The sequence below is a fragment of the Silurus aristotelis genome (genome assembly GCF_946808225.1).
Source record: "Silurus aristotelis genome assembly, chromosome: 29".
NCBI lineage: Eukaryota > Metazoa > Chordata > Actinopteri > Siluriformes > Siluridae > Silurus > Silurus aristotelis.
This window is the reverse complement of record NC_139602.1, coordinates 2092445-2109741: the sequence shown is the minus strand read 5'-3', so window position 1 is coordinate 2109741 and position 17297 is coordinate 2092445. Positions and strand designations below refer to the sequence as shown.

Sequence of the window (17297 nt, the reverse complement as noted above, 5' to 3'; positions counted from 1 at the left end):
TTTGTTAATTTGTTTTCGGATTTGTTAATTTATTTTTGAATTTGTTAATTTGTTTTTGGATTTGTTATTTTGTTTTTGGATTTGTTAGTGTGTTTTGCACTTCTCGGCCACCGTAAGTGTTGCTCAATATCAGTTAGATACACTACTAATACCGACAACCTTCAAATTTAATATAAACATACAGTGCATAGTGTTAAACCACACGAATTACAGTCCAACAACTTCCAATAATCCAATAATTAAAACCATAAATCCATTGTGATTGCATTCATTATTCACCCTGATTGGTGTGCTGGAATGTTTTTCTGGCTTTGTAGGTGTTTAAAATCCGATCCTGCCGCTACAGGAAGCCGGTGAAGAAAGACAACAATAGGGTGAATGGAGCTTGTGGAAGTTGAACCCGGTTCATCCAGCTGTCAAGTGGTTGGTTGGTGTGTGGAGACAGAACTGAGAGAAAACTACATGATCAAACCTGTTTAGCAATGTAAGGAGAGCATAAAAGCTGGTCAGATGGTGTGGTCAGAGAATTATCCAGGTAGAAGATAAGATTATGTCAAATATATGACCAGTCGAACCACAGGAACCACAATTCTACAATGTAAATTGATTAGCTCTAGCACAAGAAGCATTTATAATAGGTGGTAGGATCAGAAGGTCATGAGTTCAAACCCCGCTACAATTGCTTGGTCCCTGAACAAGGCCTTTAAAACACAAGTGCTCAGTTGCCATATGCCATAGATGTATTATGAGTGTGTACCAGGTCAAAATTCTGGTCTTCTCCAAGCTAGTGAGTAAAGCTTATTATGTTTGTGTAGTACACAGGGAATGTCTAAAAAAAAATGCAGATGGTGAGACGAGTCTCTGCCTGTGTGCTTTTGAAAATAAATGAACTATAACAGGGTTTGTCCATTCTGGAGAACACTGTTCAGGGATTCACAAATGTAAAAGTGGTGTCGGAAACTGCTTTTTAGCCAAAAGCAATCATCATTTTCCCTCCAGTGATTTCAGTAGAACATCCAGACAGCAGTAAACAGTTGAATGGGGTGAGGTTACGTTAGGTCGAATTTTCTTATACATATGAAAAGGTATGAAGCACCTTCAAAAAAATCTTTAGAAATATAGAAATGGAAATGTGAGGACTTGTGAGGTTTGTGTTGCCTGATGGGTTACACCAGTGGTCTCCAACCCCAGGGCCGTGGAACGGCACCGGTCAGTGGGTCAATTTATACCGGGCCGCACAGAAAGAATACATAGCCTACATTATTTCTGTTTTATTTATTATCAATGTTTTATTTTGAAAAATTACCGGATTCTCTCTTTTATTTATATTTGCCAACTCAAACATGCGGATGGTCCGCTGTGGCGACCCCTAATGGGAGAACCCGAAAGAAAGGTATAAGGGTTCCCTGGTGGTCTAGTGGTTAGGATGCGGTGCTCTCACTGCTGCGGCCCAGGTCCGAAACCAACCCCAGCCACTCTTAGTGCCGGGCCCAACCCCGGATAAATAGGGAGAGTTGCGTTAGGAAGGGCATCCAGCGTAAAAACATGTGCCAAATTAAACATGCTGGAGGATCCGCTGTGGCGACCCCTAACGGGAGAAGCCTAAAGAAAGTTTTATTTAGAAAATACCAGTTTTCATGGTCTTATCATTTTATTTTGTTGTATTTATCCGCCACACCTTGAAGGCCAGGCTGTGAAAATATTGTCTGACATTAAACGGGTCGGTGAAAATATTGCCGTCATTAGTCGTGAAAGCAACTGTTTTTCGCCAAGGATTTCTCACTTACCCAAAATGCCACTGCTGTCTTATTGCAGAGTTTATAGAGGTCTTCCAGCAAATTCTCATTTACTCTTTCCATGTAGTCTATTTTATCCATCGTGGGAGTCTTCCTTTCCTTTAAGGCAGAAATGGACCTGCTCATATCTGCCCACTTATTCTTGGCATCAGTCAAAGAGTCCTGGAGAGTTCAACCAACAAAGCGGTTACATTAATGGCATCTTTTTCAGAGCGACTTCCAATTATAGCGACATCTCTTGTTGGTTATATTTAATTCAAACGTGTTTAATGTGTCATCATTAAATACAGTAGTAGAATGTACAATTACAACTTACTACAGCGGTCATGATTTAATGAGGGAAATAAATATGCACTTGTCACATTGTTGTCTTATTGCAAGATGTCTCCAGGATACTGGGATCCTCCTGCTCTTTTTCCACCTCCTAAAAAAAAACCATGAAGCAAACGAGGTTTAAACGTGAGTGCTTGACAAATTTCACAAGTCCTGACTTTCCTTTTCTATATTTCGACCTATTGTTCTTATCTCTTCACACATCCTTACCATCTCAGAAGCTCTTCCTTCAACTGCTGCACTTAGCTGCTTATGTTTCTTCTCATCTTCAACTAATGATTCCTGGAAGGACACAATTGCAGCTGAGATTACACTTCTGAGGCTTCCCACTCTCACTTACAAATCCTAAAATTATAGAAGAGGATGGATAATTGAGGTGGAGAAGCTTACCGTTGGTGGTTGTTTAAATGTCTCTTCGTACTCTGACTTCAGGATGGTATAAGCCTGCCATGCTTGCTCACAGTCCTAAAACACAGACATGGAGAATAATATGCTTTGTGTCAGTGTGACAATTTATATATATATATTTATAATTATACATTGACACTGATAATTGATTGCTGGAACTATCAGCTATCATCAAAGATCCATACCTATAGTTTTTCCGGGTTGTGTTATACAGTACGAGATTGGCGAATCACTGACGCAACGTGCTGTTTATTTGAAGTGTATTTTTATATACATTTTCGAAGTAACTGTTTTTATTTATTTGGAGTGTTATTTTTGTTTCTGTTTGAATGTATGTCTTTCATTTTCCTTATTATTTATCAATATAATTTGTTATTTTAATTAGCACATTTTGCTGATTCATACTGTATTTTTATTTATTTTTATTTTTTTAATAAAGTCCAGTACTGTTTTACATGGAGTGTTTTATATATATTTATATATATATATTTTTTTATTCAGTATTCATTTTCAAAACAATCGGTTGATTAATTGGTAATCAGCATGCTATCAGTATCGGTAAAATCCACGGTCGACCTCTAAACATCAAACGACCGAATTTATGCAGACATGTGACCAGCATACTCAGTATGCAGCATGAACATCCTCGTGAGTCCACATGAAAAAAAGCTCCATGCGAGGCTTTTCGCACTTACCTTCTTTATCGCCGCCTGTGTAAGGTTCACGTCATACAGTATTTCCTCCAGCTGCTGCACTCTGCCTGTCAGTTGGTGCACTTTGTAGATCAAGGCCGACTTCTCGTTCTCCATCTGTTCTTTGGATTTATCCACATCCTAATAATTCGCCACAGTGTTTAATACGGAAATCATTCCAAAAAAAAAAAAAAGAAAAAAAATTCACTTAAAGCTTGAACCTTTTAATTCTCAGGTGTGAAATGCTACACTTCCTTCCTGACACACCGCAAACTACAACAGTCAGGACTGCAGAAAAACGTACCTTTAATGACACTTCAAGCTGTTCCATTGCCTTCTTGTGCCTCCATTTCATGGCAAGAAGATTGTGACACTTTGTTTTAAAATCCTAAAACACGGCCATGAAAAAGAAGATGGTCAAATAGTGAGGTTAATTGAGGTTCCCCTTTAACGCAAAGTTGCCTTGGAAGCTTTCAATTCCAAGTCTAAGTGGGAGCGAACCCAAGGTTTCCGATGGAGCTCTGGTGGGATTGTTAGATACTAAGTATAGAATTAATTATGTGCTGGACCTGAGATGAAATTTTCATATATTGGACCAGCTAACACACAAAACCGGATATGGAGTTAAAAATCGGAGGGATTCTTCATTATAAAGTAGGACTAGTTTTCAAAAAGTAGGTCTTACCTGTAGTTCAGTTTTATTCCACTGCATCCGCTTGGAATCAAGGTTTTTCCACTCCAGGTGTTTTTGATCGTTCTTCTGAAGCACAGCCAACATCAGAAATGTTCACGTCCAAACGAACCACTTCCATATAATATAAACGAGCATCGTAAACTTGGATTCTTCCCGCTTACCTTTGATATGCTCCTATGTTCTCTGTCGGCTTCACTGATTTGTTGCTTTAACTCCTCCACTGCTTTCTCCAACGTGTGGAAATCATCCTCCAGATCATAGTTTGTACACTCAACCCGACTAATCATCATTTCCAGCCTGTTACATTTCTCATACTTTTCATCCAAGAAGGCCTGAAGATTCAAAAACCAAAGTTTGTTGGGTTTATGGCCTTCACATACATTCCAAGAACTCAAGTTTATCATTAGTCTAAATTAAGGTGGGATGAAGAAATTGCTGTACCGTCAGTAATTCGATTTGAACCTTCAACATTTTCTCCTCCAATTCAACTATAAAGCTCATCATTTCAGCAGCCCCCTCTGTGCAGGCACAGTGCTGAAAAACAGCCAGCAAACAAAAAAGGGGTGAAACGTACGCCTGATGTTCATACGCACAATTGACTTCATTCAAACAGCCTGAGCTGTAGCTCATCGTGAAGCATGGACATCACAAGTCGTCGTGTTGTTGATTGAAATAAGGATTTCCTCACTTACCATTTTTTTCATGTTAATATTCTTGATTTCTTCAGACAGCGCTTTTTCCAGCTCCTGTTCCTGGAACTTTAGTTTTGACATCTTGTTCTCCAGCTGAGCTGTGAACTCCAATGCCTGCTTGTATTTCTCCTCAGCTTCAGACAGACTGACCTGGAGGGTAAACATCCAAAGTTTGGTGGCTTCTTTCACTTTTATCTGTATGTATGTATGTATACTTATCTATCTATCTATCTATCTATCTATCTATCTATCTATCTATCTATCTATCTATCTATCTATCTATCTATCTATCTATCTATTGATTTATATAATTGTCTATCTATCTATCTATCTATCTATCTATCTATCTATCTATCTATCTATCTATCTATCTATCTATCTATCTATCTATCTATTGATTTATATAATTGTCTATCTATCTATCTATCTATCTATCTATCTATCTATCTATCTATCTATCTATCTATCTATCTATCTATCTATCGATTTATATAATTGTCTATCTATCTATCTATCTATCTATCTATCTATCTATCTATCTATCTATCTATCTATCTATCTATCTATCTATCTATCTATCTATCGATTTATATAATTGTCTATCTATCTATCTATCTATCTATCTATCTATCTATCTATCTATCTATCTATCTATCTATCTATCTATTGATTTATATAATTGTCTATCTATCTATCTATCTATCTATCTATCTATCTATCTATCTATCTATCTATCTATCTATCTATCTATCTATCTATCTATCTATCTATTGATTTATATAATTGTCTATCTATCTATCTATCTATCTATCTATCTATCTATCTATCTATCTATCTATCTATCTATCTATCTATCTATCTATCTATTGATTTATATAATTGTCTATCTATCTATCTATCTATCTATCTATCTATCTATCTATCTATCTATCTATCTATCTATCTATCTATCTATCTATCTATCTATCTATCTATCTATTGATGTATATAATTGTCTATCTAGCCATCTATCTATCAATCCATCCAGAAAAGTGTGTGCACTCCGAGTCCTGAGATGGACACACAAGGACACATGGATGGGATGAGGGTTTTGGGGGACTACCTCAGGTTCAGAGCTGTCAGTCGGTGTGACATTCACCTCCTCCACATCACATCCCGAGCCTGGATCCAGCAGAGCAGATGTGTGTTCTAAACTGTCTAAATAGAAACAAAGCAAAGCATCGGGACATTAAGCTGGAGTCAGAAGACCCTCAGGTCCATCATCCCCTCGTCGGGGTGAGAGAGACATGCTTTACCCTTGGGGACAGATGTTTCTGCGGGATCCGCTCTTCTCTCCAATTCACCACGCTTCTTTATCATGCAATAAACCCCGGCGGCTGTGGCTGCAACTCCAGCTGCATACAGCAGGGGGCGCAGTACAAAAGCAGCCGTCCGGAACGTAAAGAACTTCATTAAATCCCGCATTGTGGCGATGAGCTTCAGCTGAACACCTCCGCCGGCAGAAGGTTCACTTTACGCTGAAACTCCGCACTATGTGCGTTAACACTTATACCTACGGCGTGGCTCGGGTGTGAGACTATGACGTCACAACCTCAGTGACGCTGACCCAACGATTATTCACACACATCACGTACAGCCACTAGTGGGTTAGGGTTAGGTTAATGCATGTAACTAGTTACAGTTTAGATTAGTTATCAATTCACCTAACACCAATTTGTAATTAATCAATTTCATATTATAATATTATAATTAAAAAACACAACTAATATGCACATGCACTAATTGATAGCAGATCACTGCTAATTGGCAAACAAATCCTGGTGCAAGACCAAAGCCCTATTGCTATGTGTTTTTAATGCAGTCTCAATTAAAAAAATTCTAAACACATAGACCCTGATAAAGAAACACATGCATAAATGATCAAATATGATTAAGGGTCATTGACAAATGGAGTTCAGCTTCACGCTGCCAAGGTGCGTTCTTTCAATCTTCATGGCCAAGTAATAAATATGTCAAAAGATTTTTATTATTAGAATTATTTAAAAAACACATGCATTTTGTTCCTATTCAACAAATGAGGTAATGTAACAGTATGAAGATTGACTTTGACTACACAGATGTACAAATATTCCACTTTATTTTCAGAGAAAAATCCTCCAGTAGCAACAGCTTAACACACTCTATGCACTGGAACAATACATCTGTTTCTTCAAACATTCGGGTGAAATATTTTTTTCCGCCTCTCGTAAAACATTTGCCGAAGATGTTCTTCACTAGTTTGAGATTGGTGTCTTGCGGCCCAGTTCATCCAAGAGCAGTTCAACAGGATTCAGGTGTGGTGACTGGGCAGGCCATTCAATGATAGATAACTCTCCATAGGTTTGCTCGGAATATTGCTCGCAGAGCTTGGACGTGTGCTTCAGCTATGGTGAAGTCAGTTCCGATTAGCCGCAGACTGACCCAGAACAAACTGCATGATGTTGAAGTTTGGAATTTCTCCAGTCTCCAAGACTGGTCTGTATAAAGGAGATAGATCAAATTTAAGCACGAGTTCAGATGTTGCATTTTTGGAGGAGAAGGAGGAGGATCATTCCAGTGCAATGCAACGTTTCCCCCAAGTAAGTTCAATCCTTAAACGTGTTTAAATGTACTGTCAGAAGGTTCACATTCCCTGCCTCTTCATGTGTTTGTGTCCTTGTTGATACCGGATTGTTAACGGTAGCAGCAACCTGAACGTTCCACCAAGGTAGGATTTTTGCTTTTACTCCACGCCTGTTTCTGTCTTCGCTGCTTGCTTTTGTAGACATGGTTTGGCCTCGGAACAGTTGGGCCTTCTGCTCACACAGGCCAATTTTGCTGAGCAAGATAAATACGTCGCCCTGAAATGCCTTGGTGAATATGGCATAGAGAAAAGGATTGGCGCAGGAGTTGAGCGGGTAGAAGAGAACCAGCAGGATCTTAGAGTTTGAAATGGTTATGAGTGGGTGATCCAGTGCAGCCGAAATGGCGTAGAAGGAGATTGGCGCGATGCAGAGAAAGTCAGTGAAAATGAGTATTGCCATGCGCTTGGCAATGCTGCCATCTTTGCTGGCTGAGGTGTACGTCGGACTGCGCACTGCACAGTATATTTTAATGTAGCAGGTACAGATGACGAGGAAGGCCACGATGTTGATGACTAACATAAATAAAATGTAAACCTGGTCCACCAGGTTCTGAGTGCTCATAGGTAAGCATATGCTGACCTTTTGGTAACTGCTTACCCCCAACACAGGCATAAGCGCAAGCAGGAGGCAGAAAATCCAACCCCCAAGCATGACAGCAGAGGCATGGGACAAACGCAGCTTCCGATGTAATTCCATTGCAAAAGTGATGGCATGCCAGCGCTCCAACGTGATAGTGGTCAAGGTGTAAACGGACAACTCGTTTGCAAAGATGGAGATAAATCCAGCAAGGCTACACCACGGTCCCGTCTGCCAGTCTATGGCATGATTGTAGTATTCCGATTGCGTGTAAAGATCCACAGAGGCGATGAGAAGCAGATAGACGCCCATGCACAAGTCAGCGAAGGCCAGGTGGCACATAAGGAACCGTGAGACAGAGAGTTTGTAACGACTGGTGAGGAGCACAAAAAGCACCAAAAAATTTCCCAATACAGCCAACAAACTGACAAACCAAACAGACACTCTCAAGACGCTGACACCCATGATGTCCTCACAGGGATTGAAGTCATCAGGAGCTGGGGAGCATGTCACATCCTCTCCATCCTCACATACTAAATAGTCATAATGATTATCAAAGTCCACGCTGGGGGCCAGCTGGGGATTCTTTAGCATGTCCCCAGATCCCATATCATGCTCAGAATTCCCAAAGTCATCATAATGTTGGAAGTCATGGTGGTCAAACGGGTTTTTAAGAAGGGGATCGCTCATGTCAATGCGTTTGTCTTTGCTACCAATGGAGGCTGGAATTGAATACACACCTAGTGATCTTTTATAGCGCTTGGAATGCATTGCAGTCAGGTTACAAATGATGTAATCCAGGTACCTGTTATCGACAGAAGAATTTTTTTTGATCAAATCCATTAGCCAATCATCTGATTACACACTTCATTAAAATAATGATTATTGTTTAATAAAACATTTTTCAAAATCATAGTTTTTCCGTGCAAATTCAGAACTTCCAAGGAAGCGATCCAGTCATCCTTGAATACCCTGGACCTGTAGTTAGCTTGCATATAGATTTACATCTATGTTGCTTAGCATCTCAAAAAAACAAACATTTTCTTGAGTACTATGAAGGTCCAAAATTTAGTATGGACCACTTGAGACTCATTAGCAATGCCACCGTCTCTCTAGTGCACCAAAATGCCTCTAATATGTACTATGTACCTACACTATATAGACAAGTTTGTGAACACCTGAACATTGGACTGGTATGTGCTTCATTTTGGACACAATTAGTATCCGTTTATTATTATAATAAGCTCCACTCTTTTGGAAAAGATGTTCCACTAGTTTTTGTGGAGAATTTGTGAGATTTCAGGCACAAGGTTGTTAGTAAAATCAGATACTGATGTAGGAGAGGTGATGAGGAGGCCTGGGGTAGCGTTCCAATTCAGCCCAAAGATGTAAAATATTAAAGTAAGCAGCAGATCTTTCAGTCCAAACCATGAAAGCATATCTTCACAGAGCTGGCTTTTTGCGCACGGGGGCATTGCCGTGCTGGAACAGTTTTGAGTCTCCTGGTTCAAGCGAAGGGAAAATTTCATGCTACAGCATTAAAAGATGTCCTGAACAAGTGTGTGTCTCCAATTTTCTGGTATCGGTTTGGAGAAGAAGCTGGAAAAAGTCTATTATTACTTGAGTCTATCATTGATCTTAATATTGGTTTTGATCATTTATATAAGTACCAATCAATGGTTTTTCCAGGTCTACACACACTTTGGATTTTTTTTGTTCAATTCATTATCACAAACTCTTACAGACAAGCTTTATCCGTACAAACCCTTTCTTTTTCTCAAGGTTCTTGAATGCGCAGCAGTGACTAGGATATGTCATATCAGCACCAATTAGATGTCTGAAGGTTTTGATTGGTGGGAGCTTTTTAAGGGCCCAGACGTTCCGAGCACTGAGTTCCCGAAGTGACTCCAGTCCTCTTGTTGGAAGGGAGATCACTCCTGAGTCTGAAACATCACTGCCCAAACAAAACAAAAAAAGGTTTGACACAAAGATCCACTTATGGTTTTACACTCATGGGTCTTTTTTCACTACACAGATTTCAATACATTGATTCCCAACCACCAGGCCGAGAACCAGTACCAGGCCGTGGGTTATTTAGTATTGAGCTGCACAGATAAATAAAATCGTCTTTATTTTTATTTTAGTAATTCTTTTTTTACTTCCACAGTCTGCAGGATTTTTATTAAAAAGAAAAAAAAATTCCCTCAATTGTTTCTGTCGCAGTTTTTTCCCCCTATGCATCTATAAAGTAAGCTCCTTCTGCATTATGGTCAGTAGAAGATCTCCCTTAGTGTTTCCTGCACAAGAAGTTTTGAATTTTTTTTTGCCTATGAAAGATTTTTTTGTAGAAACTTTTTGTGTTACATTTTTTTAGACTGATTTTGTGTTTATTTTTCCTTTGCTTTTGTGAATTTTCTCTTTTGCATTATTTGGAACAAAATTTAAAAGCTCGAAATTTCCATCTAGTCCGTCTCTACATTTGGGTTCACCTTCTCCCCCACAACACAATTTTGGAGACCTTCTCTCTCACCCCAGGTTTGAGACCCGGTCCTACTGTAGCATTTATTCTATAAATATGATTCCACCTTTTGATAGGCTCATGTTACAGACTTATTTCAGTTTACGTTCCTCTTCTTGGAAATGTAACACCCTGAATGGTTCATCAATCAATCCCAGTTAACACACACTCTCTCATATACAGTTCATTTAGGCACACTTTCTACTGGGGTCCCTGAAACCCTGAGCCTGAGCACATATTTTCCTCTGAGTTGAAAGAAGACAATTTCTAAGAGCTTATATTGTATTCACCACCCTGTAAAACTATCTTGGGGTGTTGATTTGTAAACAATTTTAAATGACAAAACCATACACACAGATGCTCTCTTTGTTTTCTACACAGACACACCCACACACACACACGCACACGCACACGCACACGCACACACACACACACACACACACACACACACACACAACTGTGTGTTATGTCCAACTCTTTGAATAAATATTTCTAATTCCATTTGCACCTAAAAATCATAAAGATGCATGTGTTCTAATTTCTTGCCCTCAAACGACATCATACAAGATGAAGATCAAAGCATACTCACAGCAGCTCCGGACCGCTAATGGTTTCCGCAAACGTGTCTTCACTCAGTTTTGTGAGGTCTTTGTTTCGGTGAAGATATCTACAGAGGAAAAGATTATAATGTTCTAAATGCTTTGATCTATGATGAAAAGATATATTCATTTTACATTTATACACAAAGGTATTGAGAGTTTTCCAGCCATTCCTTGCATGGAATTCTATCTTTATTTGAACTAGGAAACCCAAATCTGTTCCACCATGACAATGTCCCTGTGCACAAAGCATGTGCTTCACATGGGTTGGAGTGGAAGATCTCCTGCTATAGAGCTCAAATCCTATTGAACAGTTTTGGAATGAATTGAAACACCACCCCAGGTTTCCTCATCTCCTCACCTCCTCACCTACATCAGTACGGGACTTTACTAACGCCCTGGTGGTTGAATTAAATTTGAAACATCTTTCCAAAAGAGCTTAATATAATGGAAAATAGAGACGGAATGTGGAATGTTCAAAAAGAAGCACATACAGTATAAATCTTATGGTCAGGTGTCCACAAACTTTTGTCCATGTCTATAACTGTGGCTAGGTTTCATTTCAGTCAGTCTTTAACCTAATTTGATAACCTAAATAACCCTCAATCTTAAAGAAATGTGTGATTTCATGTTTGCACTTAAGATTTGAACAAGAAAATTTACACTGCATTTAGTTTTGTCCCATTGAAGGCATGGTGCTGGATTTTGGTAAAGCCATTACTGTATAACATCCTGTTGAACAGAAAACAACATCAGGGGGGGGAAATTTCATTATTTATATGTTTTGATAGTGTTGTCATACTGTGCTTGTAAAAAAAAAAGCTTAGAAACATCGTCTTTTATGATTTTTAAAGACACATTCATGTTCTGTTTAAAGGTTCACTTTGCCCGAACAAATAAATAGATTTCCAGATGTTCCACTTTATTTTTCAGTGAAAAATCCTTTCTTAGCATTAAATAACAGCTTCACACTCTTGGCATTGATACAGTTGGTTTCTCCAAACATTCAGCGGAAGTCTCCAACCTTTCCTGCTCCAAAACAACCCCAAATGTCACATTTGTACTCATCTGTCCAACTTTCTTTAACTTATTCACTGTCTGTTTTTGGCTTTAACCAAGTTTGCTGCATTTAAACAAAAATTAAACGTGTTTGTCCAAAAAAACATAAAAGACTCCACAGGCACTGTAGATATCATATAATACATACCATAATATATTCTAGTAATAAAATAATATTCAATTATTACATTCATTTAGAATGGAGTGTTTGATACTTACACCGTTAGCACATTTTCGCTGATGCCTTGGAATGCGTTTGCAGGAATTTCAGTGACGTACAGATTATCGGACATTTCTCTTTTCGAAAGAAAAGCCAAACAATTACATGTAAATATCAGTCACAGAAGATCTGTTGTAATATTGGTATTGAATTAGCAAACATTTAAAAAAAAACAAAGCTTTATCTGTTTTCCTTTGTAATACATGGAAGATTGCTCACAGCATGAAAGATGATTCACCAGAATGGATCCTGGTTAGTGCAGGAAAGATGGTGAGACCTGTATTGAACAAACCTCTGAAAAAAAAAAACAAAGAACTTAAATTAGGCTCGATTAATAAATATTAGCCCACTTATAATATATAGTAACATTTGGATTTGATAGGAATTCTACTATATACTGTAAAGTGTAATAAATGCGGCCATATTACAACAGATACTAGCTACACTATATGAACAAACATTTGTGGACACCTAAACTGAAGATTGGTATTTGCTCCTTTTGAAATGTAGTCCCCATTTGCTATTAAAAATCGCTCCACTCTCCTGGGAAGATGTTCCACTAGATTTTGTGGAGATTTCTGCTCATCTGGATACAAGAGTATTAGGAACTGAGGAATTCAGTAGGCCTGGGGTGCCATTTCAATTAATCTTGAAGGTGTTCAGTAGGGGTTTAGCTCTATAACAGGCCTCTCAAGATCACCCACACATGTAAAGTATATCTTCATGGAGCTGGATTTGTGCACATTGTCAAACGGTTTCGAATCTCCTAGTTCAACTGAAGGGAAAATTTCATAAAAGAGGATCCAAAGACGTCAAATTCAATTGTGTCCCTCCAACTTTGTGGTAACAGTTTGGAAAAGAAGCACATATGGATGGAAAAGTCAAGTATCCCAATACTTTTGTTTATATCGTGTAGGTGCAGAAAAACACCAATATGAATGAGGAAATTGCTATTTATGACATGTGTAGTATGCACAGATGGACAAACCAGATGTTGTTAATGCCAAGTATTTTAAATTGCACTCCTTGTATATTACACATCTGGATCTATTTATCTTCATGTAGGTACATGTTTACCACAAAGTCACGTGGTGTCTGCTAAAAATGCTATAAAACACTCTCTCCAAAGGCCTTTTCTGGAACATTCCATGGGTAAGCCTGCTAGTTATCTGGTGTTCACGCGACTATGGTCACATGAGTAAATTGTGATTCTATTACACCACTGCCCAGGGGACATCTTTTTAAAATCTGGATTAAAGATAATTTGCATATAAACATTAGAAGATCCTACAGAACTTAAATCAACTGCACATTTGGTAGCTACTATAAGATGATATTGATTCTCACAAGTAATATAACTCGGGTAGATCCTTGAAAGCTTCAGGATCAATGGTCGTCAAACTTCTGGTGTTTCTTATTTCTCTGTGTGGGAACAAAAAGGGAGATTTTACCTTTGCATTTTCACATCATGGTATAAGATGTCTGGGTCTACTGATTCAACTAAGGGGAAATTTTATGCTACTGCATCCATAAACATTCTACACAATTGTGTGCCTCCAACTTTGAACATTTTTCTTCATACATGACTATATTTAAGATTCAGGACATTGTAGACTTACATATGTGTGATCTTCTTCAGGTTGAAAAATGAATGCTTTTCTAAATGTCTCAACGTGACGTCCACTGAAAGATAACTAAAACAAGAGAAAGACTGGAGGGTTAAATTGCTCAATTAAACAACGCTAATAGACATAATAGTCTATTAAATTGACTATATCTTAAAAATATTTGGACACCAGTCCTTGTTTTTAAGATTGACACATCTGGTATATGGTGGATGCCCATATCCAGAGCAACTTTGGTGGCACTGGGATTTGAACTCATGACCTTCCAATCAAAATTCCAACATCTCAGCCAGACTTGTTCATGACCTCAGGTCAAGAACATAGCCATGCAATCTCCATAGACATACTATCGCAGTTGAATGGAGCACTGACCTTTGCTGTATGCCAAAATTAGTTCATGAAATTGAATGCCCTGCTAGAGTTGCCTCTAACTGTGGGTGCTGTTATTGTGGAATAGAAACATCTAAAACTCACTAAGCAGGGTTGATGAATGCTAAATTGTACAGATCACAAAATCAGCCCAATCACTCTACAGCATCTGCTCCAATGTTCTGTGCACTCCTTCATTCAGACAAGGTGACAGGGTCACTATGCAAACCTGAGCTCTTTATTAATCAGAGAGATTCCTCCCCTGGAGCAGATTGATAAATCAGGCTGTAATTCTGTAACCTAAGAGCTCTGCTTTGAGTGCAGGTTTATTCCACCTGCTTCTGCGTACCACTGTTTAAGTCTAGGCACCTGATTTTTTTCCCCTTGAATGGATGTTAAAGAACTTTCCAATAAAAAGGAATATGAACGAGCAATGTGTTAGAATCAGAACAATTTACGTACCGTGCACTGACCACTGTATTATGTATTTATATTTTTAAAAATTTTTTCCTTAATAATAATCCAAACCTGAAGATGTACTGCACTTACACACTATACAGTTTCTTTGTGCCAACTGTCCATTGGTAAATGCATTATACAAATACAAATGAACATAATTTGGACACAGTTCGATTTCAGACAAATTCACGCACATCTATGAAAACTGGAATGCATTATTAGTTCAACGTGCAAATTGTTGGGGGGAATAAATATAGCCACGGTTTTATAGAGCAAATAGACCCTCCTTGAGCAATACTCTAACACTACTTCACCCACATTAATGAGATGTTCACCATGCTGGCGAATGCGTCTTCCGGGACAGAGCTCAGTCTTGTTTCGTAGAGACGTCTGCAAGGAGAAATGAATATGAACCAATGAATACGAAATACATTGCATAACATTCGAACATTTCACCTTGATCAGAATTCATCTGACATGACAGACCTATTGAACTGATCTTTTACGTTTTTATCTTGTCTTTTCATCTTTGTCTTTTTGATCTATGTAAATGGCAACATTTCTTACCATTTGTTTGTGCCTAACTGCAAATATGCCGACCAAAAAGAACCAGGCTGATCTTCTACAGTATAAGCAGTTGAACCTGACCATTCACTAGAACCATTGCATGAAAATAAATTGTTCCATTTGAGGCCAAGATCATCTAATGTTCTCCGGCTGGGTTTCAGCAGGGGCATCACCAAAGTGTCCACCATTATAAACATTTTATAGGCTATTATTTACATTTACAACATGGTCTATGATGTCATTACACAAATCATGACGATGTATATTAATACATAAGAAATATCCGATAATAATATTATAGCATTATGTGGAAACAAGCTTGTTTTTAAAGAAAATCATTTCAGCCATTTTGTGTCCCAAATCAGTAAATGTAGAAAAAAAGCCAGATGTCAAATACACCAAGGAGACACATGAATTGGTGGCTTTCAGGATACATAAACTGTACATAATGCATAATACACAATACGTGAACAATCCACTTTGCTGTAATAAATCTCCTTGATGAAACTGATTATAATTTCATGTCTTTTGTGAAAAATCACACATATATGTGATTAATATATAAATACATATAAAAGTTTGTATTTATTGGGTTAAGCATCATACTTACAGTGTCTCCGTGTTTCCAGGAAACCTGGGCAAGGTGGATATCTCTGTACACGTAACATAATACCCTTTCCAATCCGTGCATTCACAGTCATTAGGGCACTTATCAAAGCTTTCGGTGCAGGTGAAGTAAAAGATGGTCATCACGACCAATGCAACCAATAGCATTTTAGTTTCTTGGAATTTTAAACCCCAAAAGAGTTTACACGAACAAGCCGAGAAGCTCTAACCACCAAAGAAATGCTGTGATCAGTGAAGAAAATGGGTTGAGATGTTTAAACTGAACTCTAGCAGTCTTCTTCAACCTTCTCATCTTTCCTTCTGCAGTAGGGAGGGGGTTGGAGGTACGACAATGTGGTAAAGCAAACAATGTCACAAGACAGGTTACTTCCTGCGGTTTTAGACTTTTGTTTACTTACATCTACAGCATTTGCCAAGTGTCCATATCCAGAGCGACTTATATTAGCTCTTTTATACATCTGAGCAGTTGAAGGTCAAGCTTAGGTACCTGTTAAACAAAAGTTTGTGGATATCTGATCATAAAATTGGTATATAGCTGAGATGTAGCTGAGTTGAGGAGGCCTAATATTTTCCAATTTGGGATTTGAACTAATGACCTTTCAATCCACAATTCCACCATCTGAACCACTGAGCTTTACTTCACAATGTATATATCTATAGTGTACACGCTCTCTTTATGTTTATATTGTACTATGACAGGAAGACCGTGATCACATTTCTACAAAGGATTTTCTTAACCCCTTTCAAGATCACATATCCTTGCCTTCAAGCATGGAAAAAAAACTAAACAAATCACTTGACAAGCAATTGTTAGAATGGGAATGGGAGTTCATCGGGATCACATCTGATATTAACAAAAGTAGCGAACGCTCCACTGCTCCAACAGAGCGCTGATGGCTTCATTCCAGTGAAACCTCAAGTCTACTTAAAGATCCATTCATCCTTGTCACCCTCAAGATGATGAAGAGGCCATCAGGCTGTCATGAAAAAAACCTGAAACAATGGGAACTGTTTTCTTTGGATTTCTTTGTATATTTTAGTCTCCAGAGGTCAACCTTTATCACAATGACTTACACTTTGTAGGGGTTTCTATATTCTTAGTTTGTGATAATAATTTTTTTGGACAGCAGTCACAGGACCACACTCTAATGACCCCCCTCTTTCCATTGTTTACATTCCCCTCTTATCTGGTTTTCTTCATTGTCCGACTCTTCTAATATCTGTGACTAATATAAAGCATTTCCTATATATAGAAAGAGATAGAAGATAAGAAAATAAGAAAATATGAGATAGTTTCTTTCCTTAAAGCTTCAAGCAGGATGCTCGATATTCTTTATTCAACATGGAATTAAAAAGTACTCAGTGAAAGAAATCTGATGCAGAAACTTTGCGTTCTTCGC

General features: G+C 38.2%; 2 protein-coding genes across 5 annotated transcripts; both read right to left on the bottom strand.

The window, feature by feature from the left end:
• Positions 1-1678: 1678 nt before the first annotated feature.
• LOC310722879 (uncharacterized protein) lies at positions 1679-6125 on the bottom strand. 4 transcript variants are annotated; one of them, XM_083535658.1, is made up of 12 exons: positions 5911-6125; positions 5718-5812; positions 4616-4765; positions 4365-4457; positions 4085-4255; positions 3915-3989; positions 3534-3617; positions 3233-3370; positions 2520-2594; positions 2340-2411; positions 2152-2220; positions 1679-1958 (listed from the first exon to the last, which is right to left on the bottom strand). In XM_083535658.1, the coding sequence occupies exons 1-11, from the start codon at positions 6077-6079 to the stop codon at positions 2155-2157; spliced, it is 1188 nt and encodes a 395-aa protein (XP_083391784.1). In that variant the 5' UTR covers positions 6080-6125; the 3' UTR covers positions 1679-1958; positions 2152-2154. The 4 variants fall into 4 exon arrangements, with proteins under 4 accessions (XP_083391784.1, XP_083391786.1, XP_083391783.1 ...); XM_083535660.1 differs by lacking the exon at positions 2340-2411; XM_083535657.1 differs by lacking the exon at positions 1679-1958 and having other exon boundaries at positions 2047-2220.
• Positions 6126-6735: 610 nt separating this feature from the next.
• tshr (thyroid stimulating hormone receptor) lies at positions 6736-16398 on the bottom strand. Its single transcript, XM_083534876.1, has 10 exons — positions 15881-16398; positions 15022-15093; positions 13870-13944; positions 13598-13672; positions 12470-12544; positions 12250-12327; positions 11635-11703; positions 10962-11039; positions 9620-9808; positions 6736-8659 (listed from the first exon to the last, which is right to left on the bottom strand). The coding sequence occupies exons 1-10, from the start codon at positions 16042-16044 to the stop codon at positions 7240-7242; spliced, it is 2295 nt and encodes a 764-aa protein (XP_083391002.1). The 5' UTR covers positions 16045-16398; the 3' UTR covers positions 6736-7239.
• Positions 16399-17297: the final 899 nt, after the last annotated feature.

Bases quoted from the DNA above. Each gene is read 5' to 3' on its own strand.
- LOC310722879 (XM_083535658.1), bottom strand. From the start codon at position 6,079: ATGCGGGATTTAATGAAGTTCTTTACGTTCCGGACGGCTGCTTTTGTA. The intron at 4,256-4,364 runs GTACAGCAATTT...TTGAATCTTCAG, and splicing joins TTCAAATCGAATTACTGACG to GCCTTCTTGGATGAAAAGTA. The intron at 3,371-3,533 runs GTACGTTTTTCT...GCGAATTATTAG, and splicing joins AGCTTGAAGTGTCATTAAAG to GATGTGGATAAATCCAAAGA.
- tshr (XM_083534876.1), bottom strand. From the start codon at position 16,044: ATGCTATTGGTTGCATTGGTCGTGATGACCATCTTTTACTTCACCTGC. The intron at 15,094-15,880 runs GTAAGTATGATG...TTCTCCTTGCAG, and splicing joins CCTGGAAACACGGAGACACT to ACGTCTCTACGAAACAAGAC. The intron at 12,328-12,469 runs GTGAGCAATCTT...TCTTTCGAAAAG, and splicing joins GGTGAATCATCTTTCATGCT to AGAAATGTCCGATAATCTGT.